At 43.4% G+C, this 15587-nt stretch overlaps 1 protein-coding gene across 3 annotated transcripts in view; it reads right to left on the bottom strand.

The window, feature by feature from the left end:
- The window catches only part of PARD3B (par-3 family cell polarity regulator beta), a 991638-nt gene that overhangs the window by 44917 nt on the left and 931134 nt on the right, over positions 1–15587 (bottom strand). For all 3 annotated transcript variants that reach the window (XM_055345407.1, XM_055345409.1, XM_055345408.1), the window contains one exon: positions 9252–9331. In XM_055345407.1, the coding sequence (XP_055201382.1) occupies positions 9252–9331 (80 nt within the window). The remainder of the gene's footprint in view (positions 1–9251; positions 9332–15587) is intronic.

Genomic DNA, 15587 nt, shown 5'->3' with positions numbered 1-15587 from the left:
GAACTGAGTTTGGATTCTGATTCTGATCTTGCCACTTCAAGGATGGATTTTTTTATTTTACAAAATGAGCATCATAATGACTCTTATCCAGTTGGATGGTGAGCAGAAAATGAGACAACCCATAGAAAGTACATGGCACGTGGTAGGTGTTGCACACATTTACATCATGCCCCTTCTGCTTTTGCCTTCATTGTTCTTGGTTTGATTTCCTTTTCAAATATAATTGGCTAGCTTAGGAGTAAATATGGCATCATTGAGACAATCTGTGGGCAGATTTTGGTGACAAAAATGGAAACTAAACCTAATGACTTCACTCTTCCATTATTTCTGGGGAAGACATCATGTGTTCCTGCATTTGGGGAGGCCCTTGTTTTTTATCCTAGATGCCTGCATGTTTTAGTGATGTGATGTCATTTCAAAGAATCATAAAACACAGCCCTCACAAACACATACCAGATATTGTAAAGAATTAATACACTTGGTTTATTCAGAGTGTCTCTGCCTGTGGTAGGTTGACACAAGGACAAAGTGAGAAACTTGGGCCAGGCCATAGCAGCGAATGGCTGGAGAGATGCAAAAGACAGGGGGAGGCAGGTGCAGAGTGAGAGCATCATGGAAAGCACTTCAGCAGGGTCAGGAAACTCACCACAGTAATTCCAGGGCCATGAGCTTCTGGTGGCAGAGTGGCAATCCGATAGGAAAACATCAAGAATAACCAAGGAATATGAGAAATTAGAGACAGAAAATAAACCATTTCTTTTCTTTTGGTTGGAGAAGTGGGAAATGAATGCTAAATCTCAAATATGTGTAGGAGGGAAAATATGGAAGTCAGCTTACCAAGCTCACCATGTTTCAAGTTCAAGGTAGTGTCAGATTTGGCACTGTTGAAACAGCAGGCACATCCCCCTCCTCTAAAAGGAGTACTTAGTGAACAGACATGTCATAGTTCAATATTTTCTAGGAGCAATAAGGGAAAAGTAAAGATCTGTGGAATTTAATATATGTGGTCCATCAAGATTCAGCTGAAACTATTTTGGGGACATCAGTGCTGTAATGGGTCTTAACATGTTTTAAATCACTAGTCGTCTAACTAAACTCATAATGGAGACTTCTACTGAATAATTAATATTAAATATTCTAACTGGCATCAAGGATATATTGGCTATGAGGAAATGATGAAAAGTTGATTAAAATGGACTTTTATCTGAGGAACTAAGTGACATAAAAATGATATGGCAGTAGCATTAACCCCCTGATCTCAGCCGCTTGGCATCTTGAAGTGGTATTACACGCTAGGGCTTTTTGCATTTTTCAGGAAGTTTGAGTTGACGATGGAGATATCTTCATTTCACAAAGAATTAAATTGCCGCTAATTCATTATTTTGTCTTCTGCATTGAGTCAGGTGGTGTCAGAGAAGCCAACCAGGCAGCTGACTCTACAGGAGTCTCTGCAGGAGAAGCAGAGACTAGATTTTCGGTGCAGGGAGCCAGAGGGGAGAGAATGAGAAATTTAATCTGGTGGGGTAGCAGGGCTTCCCTGATTTTCAAAAAAGCATTACATTCTGTCGCATGCAGATGCAGAAGATATGATCTAGACAGGTTCTTCAGCTTCCCTCCAAAGTCAGGGCAGTGATCACAGACTTGAGTACTGAGAGGTGGCCTTTCAAACACGGAGAGGCAGTTCAGATAAAGTTGTGCTACCAGGAAGGGGTCAGAAAGACTGGCCATGATCAGCCATATCTAGATGAGGGGCATCAGGCCCCTTCCCTTGCGGAGGAGTAGCTGGAATGGCCTCAAACCCTGGCTGAGCATCTGACTGCTGGGAGCAGGGCATATATGTTCATGAAGCCTCTTATTTGACAAACTGGCTTTGTGGCAGACAGAAGTACTTAATTAGGCAACATGGAGACTCTGTCCACTTCCCCAGCCCAGATGGCTGAAGCCCCACCCCCACTGGATACAAGCTCACACATATATACACCTAAGGTGCTGACTGCTCTTGTTTTCATTGCACTCACTCAATCACTAGCTTAGCTTCAGCAAAGACCAGGACTGTGGCATTGGTGGAAATCTTTGCAGAGCTCGAAAGTCATTGCCATCTGCTTGGCAAATGCTATAAAACAATGTAAGGTTGGCAAAAGAAAACTGAATAGCTGTGAGCAGAGCAGAAGCTCCCTTGAAGAGAACCAGAGCAATCGGAGAGAGAGGGTCCCCAAGCAGCCTGGTAAATGACAATAGAGGGCACAGGGGACGCCCAGACCAAATGCTGTCGAGGGTAATACAATGTAGTAGGCACAGTGCAGGTCGCAAGCTTCAACATTAGCTGCGTGCTTGTGATTGAGTCTTCCTGGGTGGGCAAAAGCATATGTAGACAAGAAAGCTGAAACCGACAAAATGAACCAACTGAAATGTTAAAGCGGAAGTCTGTTCTTATGGCATGTTCTTCTGATCTGAACACAATCCTACCCAATACGAAAACAGTGGGAACACACTTAGGAAGCAAGTTTATTTTGGGTTCCTAGGAAGCAAGCATAAGCTGTTTGCTCCTCTAAAGTTGCTCTTTCTACCCAAAATCAATTCTAGTATGTTGCTTCTCATTACACAGCCAAGTTAAAGCTGCTTCAGACGATCAGAGACACATTTTTCTCCCTCTCAAGTAATTTATGTAATACGGGTTAGAGCAACATCAGGACTGGGAGCCAAGTATGGCCTGAGCAGGGCCCTGTCCTGCATCAATCTCAGGAAAGGGAGTCTCTCTCTCCTTGGGAATGCTCCTGCAGCTTCCCCCCCTGCCCCTGAAAACATCTTGTCATTTTTTTCTTTCTGGGTAGATACTATTCTTAATCTTAAAGAACCAAAGTACCAATTTGCAGATACTGCTTTTTCAACTCTTGGGAGTGTTCTAACAAAACAGAGGTCTCTTTTTTGGTAGAGAAAGTATATTGCTTAATGTTCATGTAGCAATTATACATTAAATTGTTCATATTTCAAGGGAAGGACCCAAGGGGATGGGAAAAGAATTGATTTTATGACAGCATTTACAGAGATGGTTGAAAGGCATTACTTAACCTTTATATTAGTAATGTTCTGTGTCATATACAAAGATGAGTAAGACATAGTCCCTGTCCTCAAAGGTACTTACAGTTTAGGGAGAAAGACAAGAAAGTGAGCAAGTGATACAAGGTGAGTGTGATAATCACAGTTTGATTCTCTTTTTTGTAATTTATTTATTTATTTTTAAGTATTTGGGCTTAGGCTACATGTATCATTACCATTTACCTTTAAATACATCAGTCAGTATGTAATTCTACAGAACAAGGATATTTTTTTTAAGATTTTATTTTTAAGTAGTATCTATACCCAATGTGGGGTTCAAACTCACAACCCCAAGATCAAGAGTTGTATACTCTACTGACTGAGCCAGCCAGGTGCCCCCACGGAGTTTGGCTCTGACTCTTAAGCTGGATAACCTAGTTCCAGAGGTTAAATGTACAAAGTTGCAGCCAGACTGCTTGGGTTCCAATCCTACCTCTGCCATTTCTAGCTGTTGAACTTGGGCATTTGTATTTGTGCTCTTGCCTATGAAATAGGGATTATAATAGGGTTAGCTCTAGAGTCACAGGATTGTTGTGAACATTAAGCAAGTCCGTAGATATAAAGCAGTTGGAACAGTGCCTGGCACACGGTAAATACTCAGGGTTGACTGCTTATAAGTCTGGACTTCTACAGATTCCAGGGAAAAGAGGCATTCTCATGAAAAATTAGTGTTCTATTAGAAAACAGCATCCTGAAACAAATGGTCATGAAAACTTGGAAGAAATTCTTTCCTATAAATTACTTATATAAAAAAATCTATTTTCATCTGTATGCTGATATATTAAAAACCTGTTATATACATAGTCCTATGTTAGGTCCTAGTGGTGGTTATAAAACATGATGGATATAAAACAATATCCCCTATTTCGAGGAATTTATAATCCAAGGGGTGAAGAGGGGCAGCAAAGCTTCATAATCTAATCCACTGTGTTTTTAGTGGCACTAGAAAGGTGCCAAACAAATGTCATGGAAGTGAAAAGTAAGAAGAGCTAAAGAAACATGACATTGAGGTCTTGAGTTTGGGCATGGGAACCTCTTTCTTGAAGGTAGAGGATGGAGGTGTCAAGCAGGCGATTATAAGTGGGGTCACATGAAGAGTGAGATAGAAGTTAGCTAGGTTCATTTTGGAATTATCATCATAATGGTGAGAGCTGAATCTGTAGGAATGAAGGCAGTTGCTCAGGGATAATCTACATGAGGAAAAGAGCTACAGGCAGAACCAGCTAGAAGTATCAGTGCCAGTATCAGAAACTTGGGGCAAGAGGCTACCATGTCAGTAGGTGGTGTGGAAAGAGAGTCAATAGATATGAGCCACTCTTCTTACGGTAGGAAATGTGGGACCTAGAGGAAAGAGTTGGGTGAAAGAAAGTTCTTTGTTTCCTCTGATGGACTGGAATCAAGCGCATGGGGGTAGTCCTGCCACTTGAGCTTTAAATGAAACTCCTTATCCATAAGAATTACTGTCTCACAGCATGTCTACTAGCACAGCTTGTTACTCAGATCATTTTGGTCTGCTATGTCCTCTTGCTCTTGACCATCTGGACCACTCACTGGTCCTTCCCCAGAGTTGGCTAAACCTTTAGTCTCAGTTATAACCCTAGCGTATCACCATGCAGGCATTGGCTCTTCCTTTGTCCATGCTGCGGGCTCTCAGAGCTTATGCATTTACAGTAGTAGGCAGTGGGTGGGGGAAGCAACTGCCAAGGGAGTTCAAGATACAGCAGAGAGAGGGGTGGTTGATGGCACAGGATCCCTACGAAGCCAGCAGGAATGAGCTCTGTTGTATGGGTTTGACTCACTAAAGAAAAACGTCTTCCCCAGAGATAAAATTAAAAGGATCTAACACTATGAAAAAGAAAAATCTTTATTTATTTATTTTTTATTTTTTATTTTTATTTTTATTTTTATTTTTTTTTTAAATCTTTAAAATATGTCAGGCAGGCTCTTCACTGAGGGTTTTGCTTATACTACTGTACTTACTACTTATCCCAGCACCATACAGAGGCCCTAATACCACCCCTATTTGTGGATGAAAAAACTGAGTCTGGAGCAGTCAGATCACTTGGCCAAAGTCCCACAGGTGATAAGTGACAGAGCTGGGGCTGTAATTATGGCCTGACCCCAAGTCTGTGCCCTCGTTTTCTCTCCTGGGGAAGTAGGGTCAGTGAAGACAGCGAGTCCAAACTGGGGAGAAGTGGAGGAGCTCGTGTTGAATGAATGTCTCAGGGTCATAAAGGAGAGGAAGTGAGGTCATCTCTAGAGACTGGGCTTGGGGGCTTTAGTCATCTTCACAGAATTTAACGGGAGTAGAACAGGGTTGGAATGGCCACTGTGGGAGAGTCAGGGGAGTCGACAGCACAACTAAAAGAAATTCTGGACAGCAGCAGAGGCCCAGCTGGGGCTGCATAATGTGCATTTTGTACTGGAACCAACGAAGGCATTTTTATGAGTTTTTCCAGCAACCTTTCACCGCCCACATATATAGGACCACAGAAGAGATGTTTTTGCTCACTCCTTAGGACTCAACACTTGATTACAAGCCCAGAGGAGCAACATCTTGTGCCGATGCCCTGAGCCATCTGCAGAGAAGGGATAATGGGATCCCACAGGGCCAGGGATGGGCCAGGTGGGAACAATGGTGGCTTGGGACGGGCCTGTGGTGCGCTCGCTGCTGGAGGAGCTGACCACAAGGAGGCCCCGCGGAAACGGAGCAGGGCCCGGAGGCTGACGTGAAAAAGCAGCTGCTTGCAAAAATACATACACTGATGTTCACACTTTAAAGGAGCCTAGGAAACGAACGCTTCCTTATTCACTGAGGGTGAGTAATAATTTGTGTCGGGCAAGAATAAGGGAATGCTGACTTCACTGTGTTTACTACCAGAGAAAACTGGGGGGCTGGCCAGGATGGCAAAACATCCATCCTGGTAAAAGCCTAAGCGTTTGCTAATGAGGTTGTATTACAACCACGCTCTGCTTTCCAAAACAGCACCCTCAGGAAACAAGAAATAAAGTCATTTTTCTTCAGAGACAGAAGATTTAACATTGCTTAACAATGATACTTAACATCCTTAGCCCTTAGCCTTAGGCAACATCCTTAACTACTGAGTGCTAGGAACTGTCTTCTTCCTGGGCTGGCTTGGGCTCTGGCTCTACTTTGGGAAGGGTCTTTCAGCAGGGCAGCAGGTTGCAGGAGCGCACTTTAAAGATGACTGAACTCCAAGAAAGCATAGCACGGTGCCTCTTGACCAGGGCTACTGACTCACGCCATGCCTGGAGAAGAGGGTGTGTGAGGGGTGTGTATGCACTTTCTCTCTCTGTGTGTCAATGGTTCCAAATTTGGCATATAAATCAGCATTACTGAATTAACTTAAAAACTCCTGTGATGCTCTTCACAAACCACATGGCAACCAAAGCAGCCAGGAGCACATTTAGTTCACTGTAAGGTTGGCCACCAACTTCCCATAGATAGAATTATTCCTATTGTTTTAAAAGAATTATTTATTTGAGAGAGAGAGAGAGAGAGAGATCTTGAACAGGGGGAGGGACAGAAGGAGGGGATGAGGGAGGGGGGAGAAGCAGACTCCCTGCTGAGCATGGAGCTGGGCTTGGGGCTCCATCTCAGGATCCTGAGATCATGACCCGAGCTGAAATTGAGTCGGAAAATTTAACTGGCTGAGCCACCCAGGCACTCCTGAATTATTCCCATTTTCAATTAAAAATTTAACTCCATAAACATCAAATATCGTAAAGCTCCCTGCCTCTGTGACAAAGAGGGGGATGGATCCAGTGCCTACAGAGATGTGCTCACCTTCCTCTCCTGACAAAGGGAGAGAGCAGGGAGCTGCTGTGATTCAGGCAAGAGAACAGGAAAATCTCCAGGGTGGGGAAGACTAGAAAACCAGGGTAAATGTCACTGGCACACAGAGCTGGATCTGTATACCTTCTTAAAGCCAAGTGGGTCCCCTGCCTCTTCATTCTGCATCTTGTTGGGTAAAGATGGAGTACCCGCATGGGCTGGAGCATATTGGTGAGGATATCCTGCAACCCCCCACTTCAGATGTTGAGATGGAAACCTGAGGTGGAACTCCTCCATTTGAAAACTTGTGCCAGGGACCTCACGTGCATTTGTCTGAATACCATTTATTGTCCATCATGGCGACTTCTGGTTGCCAGGTAGCCACCAAGGTCTGTTTGCTCATGCAGCTAATCACTCCTACCACCGTGCATCTGTGTGAGTGCTGTTGGTCAGAACTGCTTTTGGTCTGAGATGCTTCCCCTCTAACTACGTTATATTCTTGGGGTTGGCAGGATTTTGTCAACTTATGCATTGTGATGATAGCTCTAGAGCCACAAACAGCATAAATGTATCGCCTTTGTCAGAAAACTCGCTCTGCAATGTTTAATCCTAAAATAGGCTTGTTGAGAGTTAGCCATGATTAAGCATTTCAGGACTTATTAGCAAAAATAAATAGGAGTTGGAAATTCAGAGGACTTTCTGCTAATAATTACTAAACCAAGTATTTGTTGCACTGTCATACAAAGTTTATTTGCTGCCACCTGTCTGAGAGAGTAGAGTCCTGGGGATGGACTGGCACTGTGTCTCCAGTCTCTATATCCTCAGGGCTCAATACAGAGTAGATAATTAATAGATATATGGAGAATGAATGAGGGAAATTTAGAGTTTTCAATGTTATTTCTGTGTTTTTGATTTGTACTAAAAAAAAAAAAATCCATTTCCGCAGTCTGGTGCAAGTTGGCCAGGAGACACTAAACTGTATCCAGTTTTTTCTTTTTTTTCTTCCCTCTCATAAGAACATACTACTTTCCATCTGCCTTAACCACAATTTCCATACATTTCAACATTGAAAGCCAGAAATGTTATATTTAAAACAAATTTTGGAGATGACTTCCATTTTTTAAAAAATGAAAACAAAATACTAGGCCAGGGAAAAATAAGGAGAGGAAAGAAATCAAGAATGAGAAGAGACTATGAGACAACATACCAAAAAAGAAAGCAGAGAGATAAATAAGATACAGTTGTATGGAAGCTTTTAAAATATTGTAGTTTGAGTATCCTGCCCAATCAGTGTTAACAATTGATTCTCTACTAGAGCTCAGATTTATACTTTTGAAAATCAACATACTATTTATAAGAGCAGATGGTCACTTAGGCTATGCCTGTTGCAATATCCAGGATGGTATTTTTGTAGATTCACACACAGAATTATAGCCAGTGTGAAACTCAACACAGTAACTCCCTCTGGGATAACACTTCAACAATTCCACTTTGATGAAAAAGCTCTATTTAGGATCCTCTCCCCTCTTTTTAAAAGGAGATATTCCGTAACATTTCAGTTTTTTGGCTGGCATTAACCTTTCTTTGTTTGTCCCCCCACTACCCCCCAAACTCAAGATTTCTCACACTCCCTCTTCACTCCCATAGTAGCTGCACTAGACATAATCTTGGAAAGTTTTCCTCTTTGTCATGTGCTACTGATAGCAGACCAAAATTATTCTTCATCTCACAGATAAGAGCACAAGCCTTTGAGAATTGTATCTCATTTTCAGGGGTGTCTAGTTACAGCCTAAGTGGATCGTGTTAGGCCAGAATCACCAAGCGAACTTTTCCCACGCGATTGTTTTCCTTCCCCCACTGTGTCTGCGGCTCTCAGCAATATTTGCTGACTGCCTCGCAAACCCGGTCAGATTCTAAATCAAGCACAGAACATCTTCCCAGGTTCACATTTCTCTCCTGCTTTTTAACACCCACATGACGCTCCAAGGTTAAGGTTGGCTTGCCCTTCCTTGTAGGTAACTGCTAGGACAGAGGATTTACTATTTTACTGTCCCTAAGCTTGGTGCAGGATGTTCAATACTATTTTTATAGCAATGGTTTAGGATTTCCATTCTGTATCCAATATTCTTGCTGACATGTTCAATTGCAATGATATACTATTTTCTTTTCTTAAAAAATAACCCACAAGTGTTTCAATTATTAGCACAGTTGTGAAGATGGCACGAGGGTTGTAGCAGACGGGAGTAAGGAAAATTATAACATATTCCCAATTTCAAAGTCAGATTTCTATTTCATGTAGATTTCTCTAAAGACTTTATTTGTAGGTAAGCTAGTGAGAGGAGACCCCTGAGTGATCTACCTGGGTAAGGATGCGTACTGTCTCTCCATCCCCTCAAAGCGGACGTTGTGTGCAGTCCCATCTGGACCCTTTCCAGACACCTGTGGAGAGAAAAGTAATTAGAGATGAAGATCCATTATACACCCTGGTTACTGACAATGCATTGCAAAATTATAATCAGTGCACAAATGCTGCTGCTGCCTGCCAAAAATCAACTGTGGAAAAGCAAGCAGGATCTCAGTATTGCTATTGGAATTGATGATCAAGCCACAAACATGGCATTTAACAACAAAGTCACTTCTTTCAAAAAGGGTCACTGTCAAACTGACTCCTTCCTGTCACTAAGCCAGGGAGATTCAGTAGGCTGAAAGACCATTTTCCCCCTTTACATAGGCTTTAGTTTTTAGAACAGTTTGAAACTTATAAAAAAACTGAGAAACAGTACAGGGTTTCCGGAACTCAGTTTCCCTATTACTAACATCACACACTAGTGTGGTATGTTTCTTACAATTAATGAATCAATACTGACACATTATTGTTAACTAAAGCTCACAGTTGATTTGGATTTTTATCCAACCCCTTTCCTGTTTTGGGATCCCCTATTACATTTAGTTATCATGTCTCCTAAGTTCCTGTTGCCTAAGACAAGGACCGTATTTTTGTGTTTCTTTGAAATTTTATTTATTTGAGAGAGAAAGTGTGAGTGCATGTGTGTGAGAGAGCACAAGTGGGGGTGGGGCAGAGGGAGAAGCAGAGCAGGGAGCCCAATGTGGGGCTTGATCCCAGGATCCCAACCTGAGGCCGAAGGCAGACACCCAATCAAATGAACCACCTAGGCTTCCCAGGGCCATATTTTTGAAAAGTACCTTTTCCATACCTTTCTTTACTAACAGGGGTTGGTGACAAGTTACTGTCTACTCCAGAGCTTCCATGAAGCCCTCCCTCACCCAAACCTCACTTAATTCCCTCCCCTAGCAACTACCACAGAGAAGTCAGGACCTCTTTTCTAGCTAGGGTTGATCTTTATTATTTTTTTCCCTTTCTTTGTGCTTCCCATGTTGACCTCTCTTCGGGTCTCTTCCATCAGCCTCTGAGACTCTGAAGAGCAGTACGTGGCCCCAGTATGTTCTCAATAAAGTGTGCTAGTTCTGTAACTGTAAAAACTTTATACATAGTGCTTCTGCAGCTCTCATAGCAATCAAAAACAGGATGAACACATCCAGGTATTTAAAAGTACTTGTTGACTTATCAATTCATCACCTGTTCATGTCAACACAGGTGGGTTTGTGGATCATTTATGTTTTGGCTCTTAGGCTGGGCTGGCCATCACATAATGGGCATGGAGGGGGCAAACAGAACACCTGGACATTATAAGGGGGGAAGAGAGAATTTGCTAGTAAGCACGGGAAGTAAAGGTGTCAAGTCAGTAGGGGAAAATTTTCTAGGTAGTACTCAATGTGCAAGTTATTTTCTTCTTGCCAAAAGTTCTAGCTCTCTATAAACCACCATCCCAGCTTGGGTGACATGTGTAGGGAGGATGTATTGTGGAAGTTGTTGCAAAACAAATATATACACTTATTTAGAGTAAGAAAGACTATTCCTGGTGTCCAGTTATTACAGAAGGCTCATCAGAATGTATCCTGAAAAACCTCTCTATATTTCACCAATACATGGAAGAGGAGTGGCTGGAGTTATAAGAAAGGGCAATAGCCCAGTGAATTACCAAGGTAGGGATGAAGACTGCACATACAAACTCACAAGCAACTACAGAGAGACAGAATTCTCTGCGTTAGGATACAAGTCCTGATTTAAACCACTGACTTTTCTTTTTTTTTTATTTTTTTTTTTATTTTTTTTTTTTTGGTTTTCAATAACGTTTATTTATGTATTTTTTTTTATTTTTTATTTTTTTTATAAATTAATTTTTATTGGTGTTCAATTTACCAACATACAGAATAACACCCAGTGCTCATCCCGTCAAGTGTACCCCTCAGTGCCCGTCACCCATTCACCCCCACCCCCCACCCTCCTCCCCCTCCACCACCCCTAGTTCATTTCCCAGAGTTAGGAGTCTTTATGTTCTGTCTCCCTTTCTGATATTTCTCACACACTTCTTCTCCCTTCCCTTATATTCCCTTTCGCTATTATTCATATTCCCCAAATGAATGAGAACATACACTGTTTGTCCTTCTCCGGTTACTGTGGCCAAGTTAAAAAAGGGTGTTGCCTGAGTTCTTCTCTGGGATTTTGATGGAATCTTGTCTCACATTTAGATCTTTCATCTATTTTGAGTTTATCTTTGTGTATGGTGCAAGAGAGTGGTCCAGTTTCATTCTTCTGCATGTGGATGTCCAATTTTCCCAGCACCATTTATTGAAGAGACTGTCTTTCTTCTAGTGGATCGTCTTTCCTCCTTTATCGTATATTAGTTGAGCATAAAGTTCAGGGTCCACTTCTGGGTTCTCTGTTCTGTTCCATTGATCTATATGTCTGTTTTTGTGCCAGTACCACACTGTCTTGATGAACACAGCTTTGTAGTACAACCTGAAATCTGGCATTGTGATGCCCCCAGATATGGTTTTCTTTTTTTAAAATTCCCCTGGCTGTTTGGGGTCTTTTCTGATTCCACACAAATCTTAAAATAATTTGTTCTAAGTCTCTGAAGAAAGTCCATGGTATTTTGATAGGGATTGCATTATACGTGTAAATTGCCCTGGGTAACATTGACATTTTCACAATATTAATTCTGCCAATCCATGAGCATGGAATATTTTTCCATCTCTTTGTGTCTTCCTCAATTTCTTTCAGAAGTGTTCTGTAGTTTTTAGGGTATATTTTGAGAACCATTTGAATGGTAAATGGTTCTCCAACCTTTTATTTTCAGGTTGTAGGTGTCCTTCTGTCTAAAATGAGTCTCTTGTAGACAGCAAATAGATGGGTCCTGTTTTTTTATCCAGTCTGAAACTCTGCGCCTTTTGATGGGGTCATTAAGCCCATTCACGTTCAGAGTTACTTGAACTTCTTCTTAAAGGGGAGTTTTAAGAGTCCCCCTTAAAATTTCTTGCAGAGCTGGTTTGGACGTCACATATTCTTTCAGTTCCTGCCTGTCTTGGAAGCTCTTTATCTCTCCTTCCATTTTGAATGAGAGCCTTGCTGGATAAAGTATTCTTGGTTGCAGGTTCTTCTCATTTAGGACCCTGAATATATCCTGCCAGCCCTTTCTGGCCTGCCAGGTCTCTGTGGAGAGGTCTGCTGTTACCCTAATATTCCTCCCCATGAAAGTCAGGGACTTCTTGTCTCTTGCTGCTTTAAGGATCTTCTCTTTATCTTTGGAATTTGCAAGCTTCACTATTAGATGTCGAGGTGTTGAACGGTTTTTATTGATTTTAGGGGGGGATCTCTCTATTTCCTGGATCTGAATGCCTGTTTCCCTTCCCAGATTGGGAAAGTTTTCAGCTAGGATTTGTTCAAATACATATTCTGGCCCTCTGTCCCTTTCGGCGCCCTCGGGAACCCCAATTAAACGTAGGTTTTTCTTCCTTAGAGTGTCATTTATTTGCCTTAATCTGTCTTCATGGTTCTTTAATTGTTTATCTCTTTTTTCCTCAGTTTCCCTCTTTGCCATTAACTTGTCTTCTATGTCACTCACTCGTTCTTCCACCTCGTTAACCCTCGTCGTTAGGACTTCTAGTTTGGATTGCATCTCATTCAATTGATTTTTAATTTCTGCCTGATTGGATCTAAATTCTGCAGTCATGAAGTCTCGTGAGTCCTTAATGCTTTTTTCTAGAGCCACCAGTAGCTGTAGAATAGTGCTTCTGAATTGGCTTTCTGACATTGAAGTGTAATCCAGATTTTGTAACTCTGTGGGAGAGAGGGCTGTTTCTGGTTCTTTCTTTTGAGGTGAGGTTTTCCTTCTAGTCATTTTGCTCAGTGCAGAGTGGCCAAAAACAAGTTGTATTGGAACACGGGGGAGTATCACTGGTCCCTCTAGCTGGTCTTCTGGGGGAGGGGCCTGTTGCGCTGATTCTCAGGTGTTAGCACTTGGGGGAGCTGCTCTGCCCCTGCCTGCTGCCGGGCTCAGCGGGGGTTGTTTACCCCGTGGGGCCCCAGGAGGAACAGTCGCAGTTGCTATGGCAACTCTGGAAGCCTGGATTCAGCCTCCGCAGGAACTACGGGGCTCGGGCGGGCTCGGGGCTCTCGGTTCTCCGTCCGCAGGGCCTGGAGGCTCCGGGGCGGGGCCACTGATCTGCTCAGTTCGAGGCAGGAGCGTCCTCGCTGTCTCGGGCCCTCCCGGCCTCTGCCTGTCCGGGGGGGAGGCCGGATCCTGGGCTGTGTCCCGGCGCCCTGTGCTCCGGGGCCTGCGCTGTGGGATTCGCGCTCCCGCCCCGCAGCTCCCTCCCTGGAGCCGCTCCCGAGCCCCTCCTAGCTGCTCCGAGCCCCTCCTAGCTGCTCCGGTCGGTCCGCGGTGAGCTCGCTGCAGCCCTTAGGGAGCTCGGAGCACTCTCCTGCGCTCGCAGGTGTCTGTTAGTGTCCCCGGGAGCCCGAGGGCATCCCCGCTCTCCTGGGTCCTGCTCCAACTCCCTGCGAGCCCCTTTCCGCCCGCCCGGGAAGGTTGGTGCAGCTCCTGCTCCTCCGGGACGGGGCTCTCCTGTCCTGGGGACACTCGCCCCGGCCTCAGCCCGGCTCCTCGCGGGGCCCCTCCCCCTCGGAGGCCTTTTGTTTCTTTATTTCTTTTTCCCCGTCTTCCTACCTTGATAGAAGCGCGAACTTTTCTCACTGTAGCATTCCAGCTGGTCTCTCTTTACATCTCAGGCCGAATTCGTAAATTTTCAGGATGGTTTGAAGGTTATCTAGGTAATTTGGTGGGGACAGGTGATTTGGGGACCCTGCTCTTCCGCCATCTTGCCCCTCCCCCCTGACTTTTCTAACAAAGATCAGAAACAAGGGTGGTATCAGACAAATGGGATAAATAAATGGTATAGAAAAAGCAGAAGTGAAGGATACAATAATTGTCCTCAGCCACTTCTAACTAAGGTTTTGTTCTTAAATTTTTTTTAATGTAGGAAGAATTAGCTCGAATACCAGAACTATGCTGAAGGTTATTTAATTGTGGTTGGTGGAGAACATTGTGCTTATGCATCCCTAGTATGGCTTTATTTATTTAAGATTTTATTTATTTACTCATGAAAGAGAGAGAGAGAGAGAGAGAAAGGCAGAGACATAGGCAGAGGGAGAAGCAGGCTCCATACAGGGAGCCCGATGTGGGACTCCATCCCAGGTTTCCAGGATCACACCCTGGGCTGTAGGTGGTGCTAAACTGCTAAGCCACCTGGGCTGTCCCCCAGTATGGCTTTAGACATTTATAAGTAATCTTTTTCAGGATCCCTGGATGGCTCAGTGGTTTGGCACCTGCCTTTGGCCCACGGCATGATCCTGGAGACCCGGGATTGAGTCCTGCATCGGGCTCCCTGCATGGAGCCTGCATCTCCCTCTGCCTATGTCTCTGCCTTTCTCTCTCTGTGTCTCTCATGAATAAATAAATAAAATCTTTAAAAAAAACAGTTTTTTTCTTTTGGCCACAAAACTCCAAGTTAATCCTTTTAGCGCTGTTACCAGAACTGGCCTGGCCTAATGGTGGCTGTCCACATTCTGGGGTCTCAGCACCCATGTGCCTCATCTTCTGGTGAGCTACCAGCATAAGAGATTTTATGAGATGTAGGATGATCCTTATCTTAAGGAAGCTTTAGTCTCATTGGAAAAACAAGCATCAGAAGTGAAATAATTAAAGAATGATGTAGGACAATGTATGTTCCAATGCCATTCAGGACATTACTAACAGTGGCCCAGGTGACACCAGAAGGTGTCAGGAAAAACTTCACGGAAGTAGCAAAGATGGGGGGCGTGTTTCTATATCGAAAATTATTCTCTCATTCACCAATTGTGTATATATTTATTATATTTATATTGTATCTATATCTATATACTGTGCTCTATTAACATGACAACATCTTTAACAATCTGAACAATCTTTGAACCAGGGATTACCGAGCAGCTACCATATCCCAATGCCATGCTAGGCACTATATTTAAAGGAATGAATAAGGGCTGGATTTCTTCATTCTTTGAATATAGAGGAGACAGGTCTGCAAACGATTACAGTACAATGAGATCACTGCTAGAGTGTCAGTATGAGAAAGGAGGTAGTAGGAGTCTGAAGAAACAGATAGCAAAGTCCACCTGGCGGAGTTGAAGACAGCTTCATATGGGTGTTGAAGCTTCATCTAAAACCTGCATATGAATGAGGAGAAGTTTTAGTGGGGGAGAAGGTAGGAGCAGCAGGAGAAGACATTCTGA

Source organism: Nyctereutes procyonoides, unplaced genomic scaffold (genome assembly GCF_905146905.1).
Source record: "Nyctereutes procyonoides isolate TBG_1078 unplaced genomic scaffold, NYPRO_anot_genome, whole genome shotgun sequence".
Lineage (NCBI taxonomy): Eukaryota > Metazoa > Chordata > Mammalia > Carnivora > Canidae > Nyctereutes > Nyctereutes procyonoides.
The sequence above is the reverse complement of the archived record's forward strand: the minus strand, read 5'-3'. Positions and strand labels throughout refer to the sequence as shown.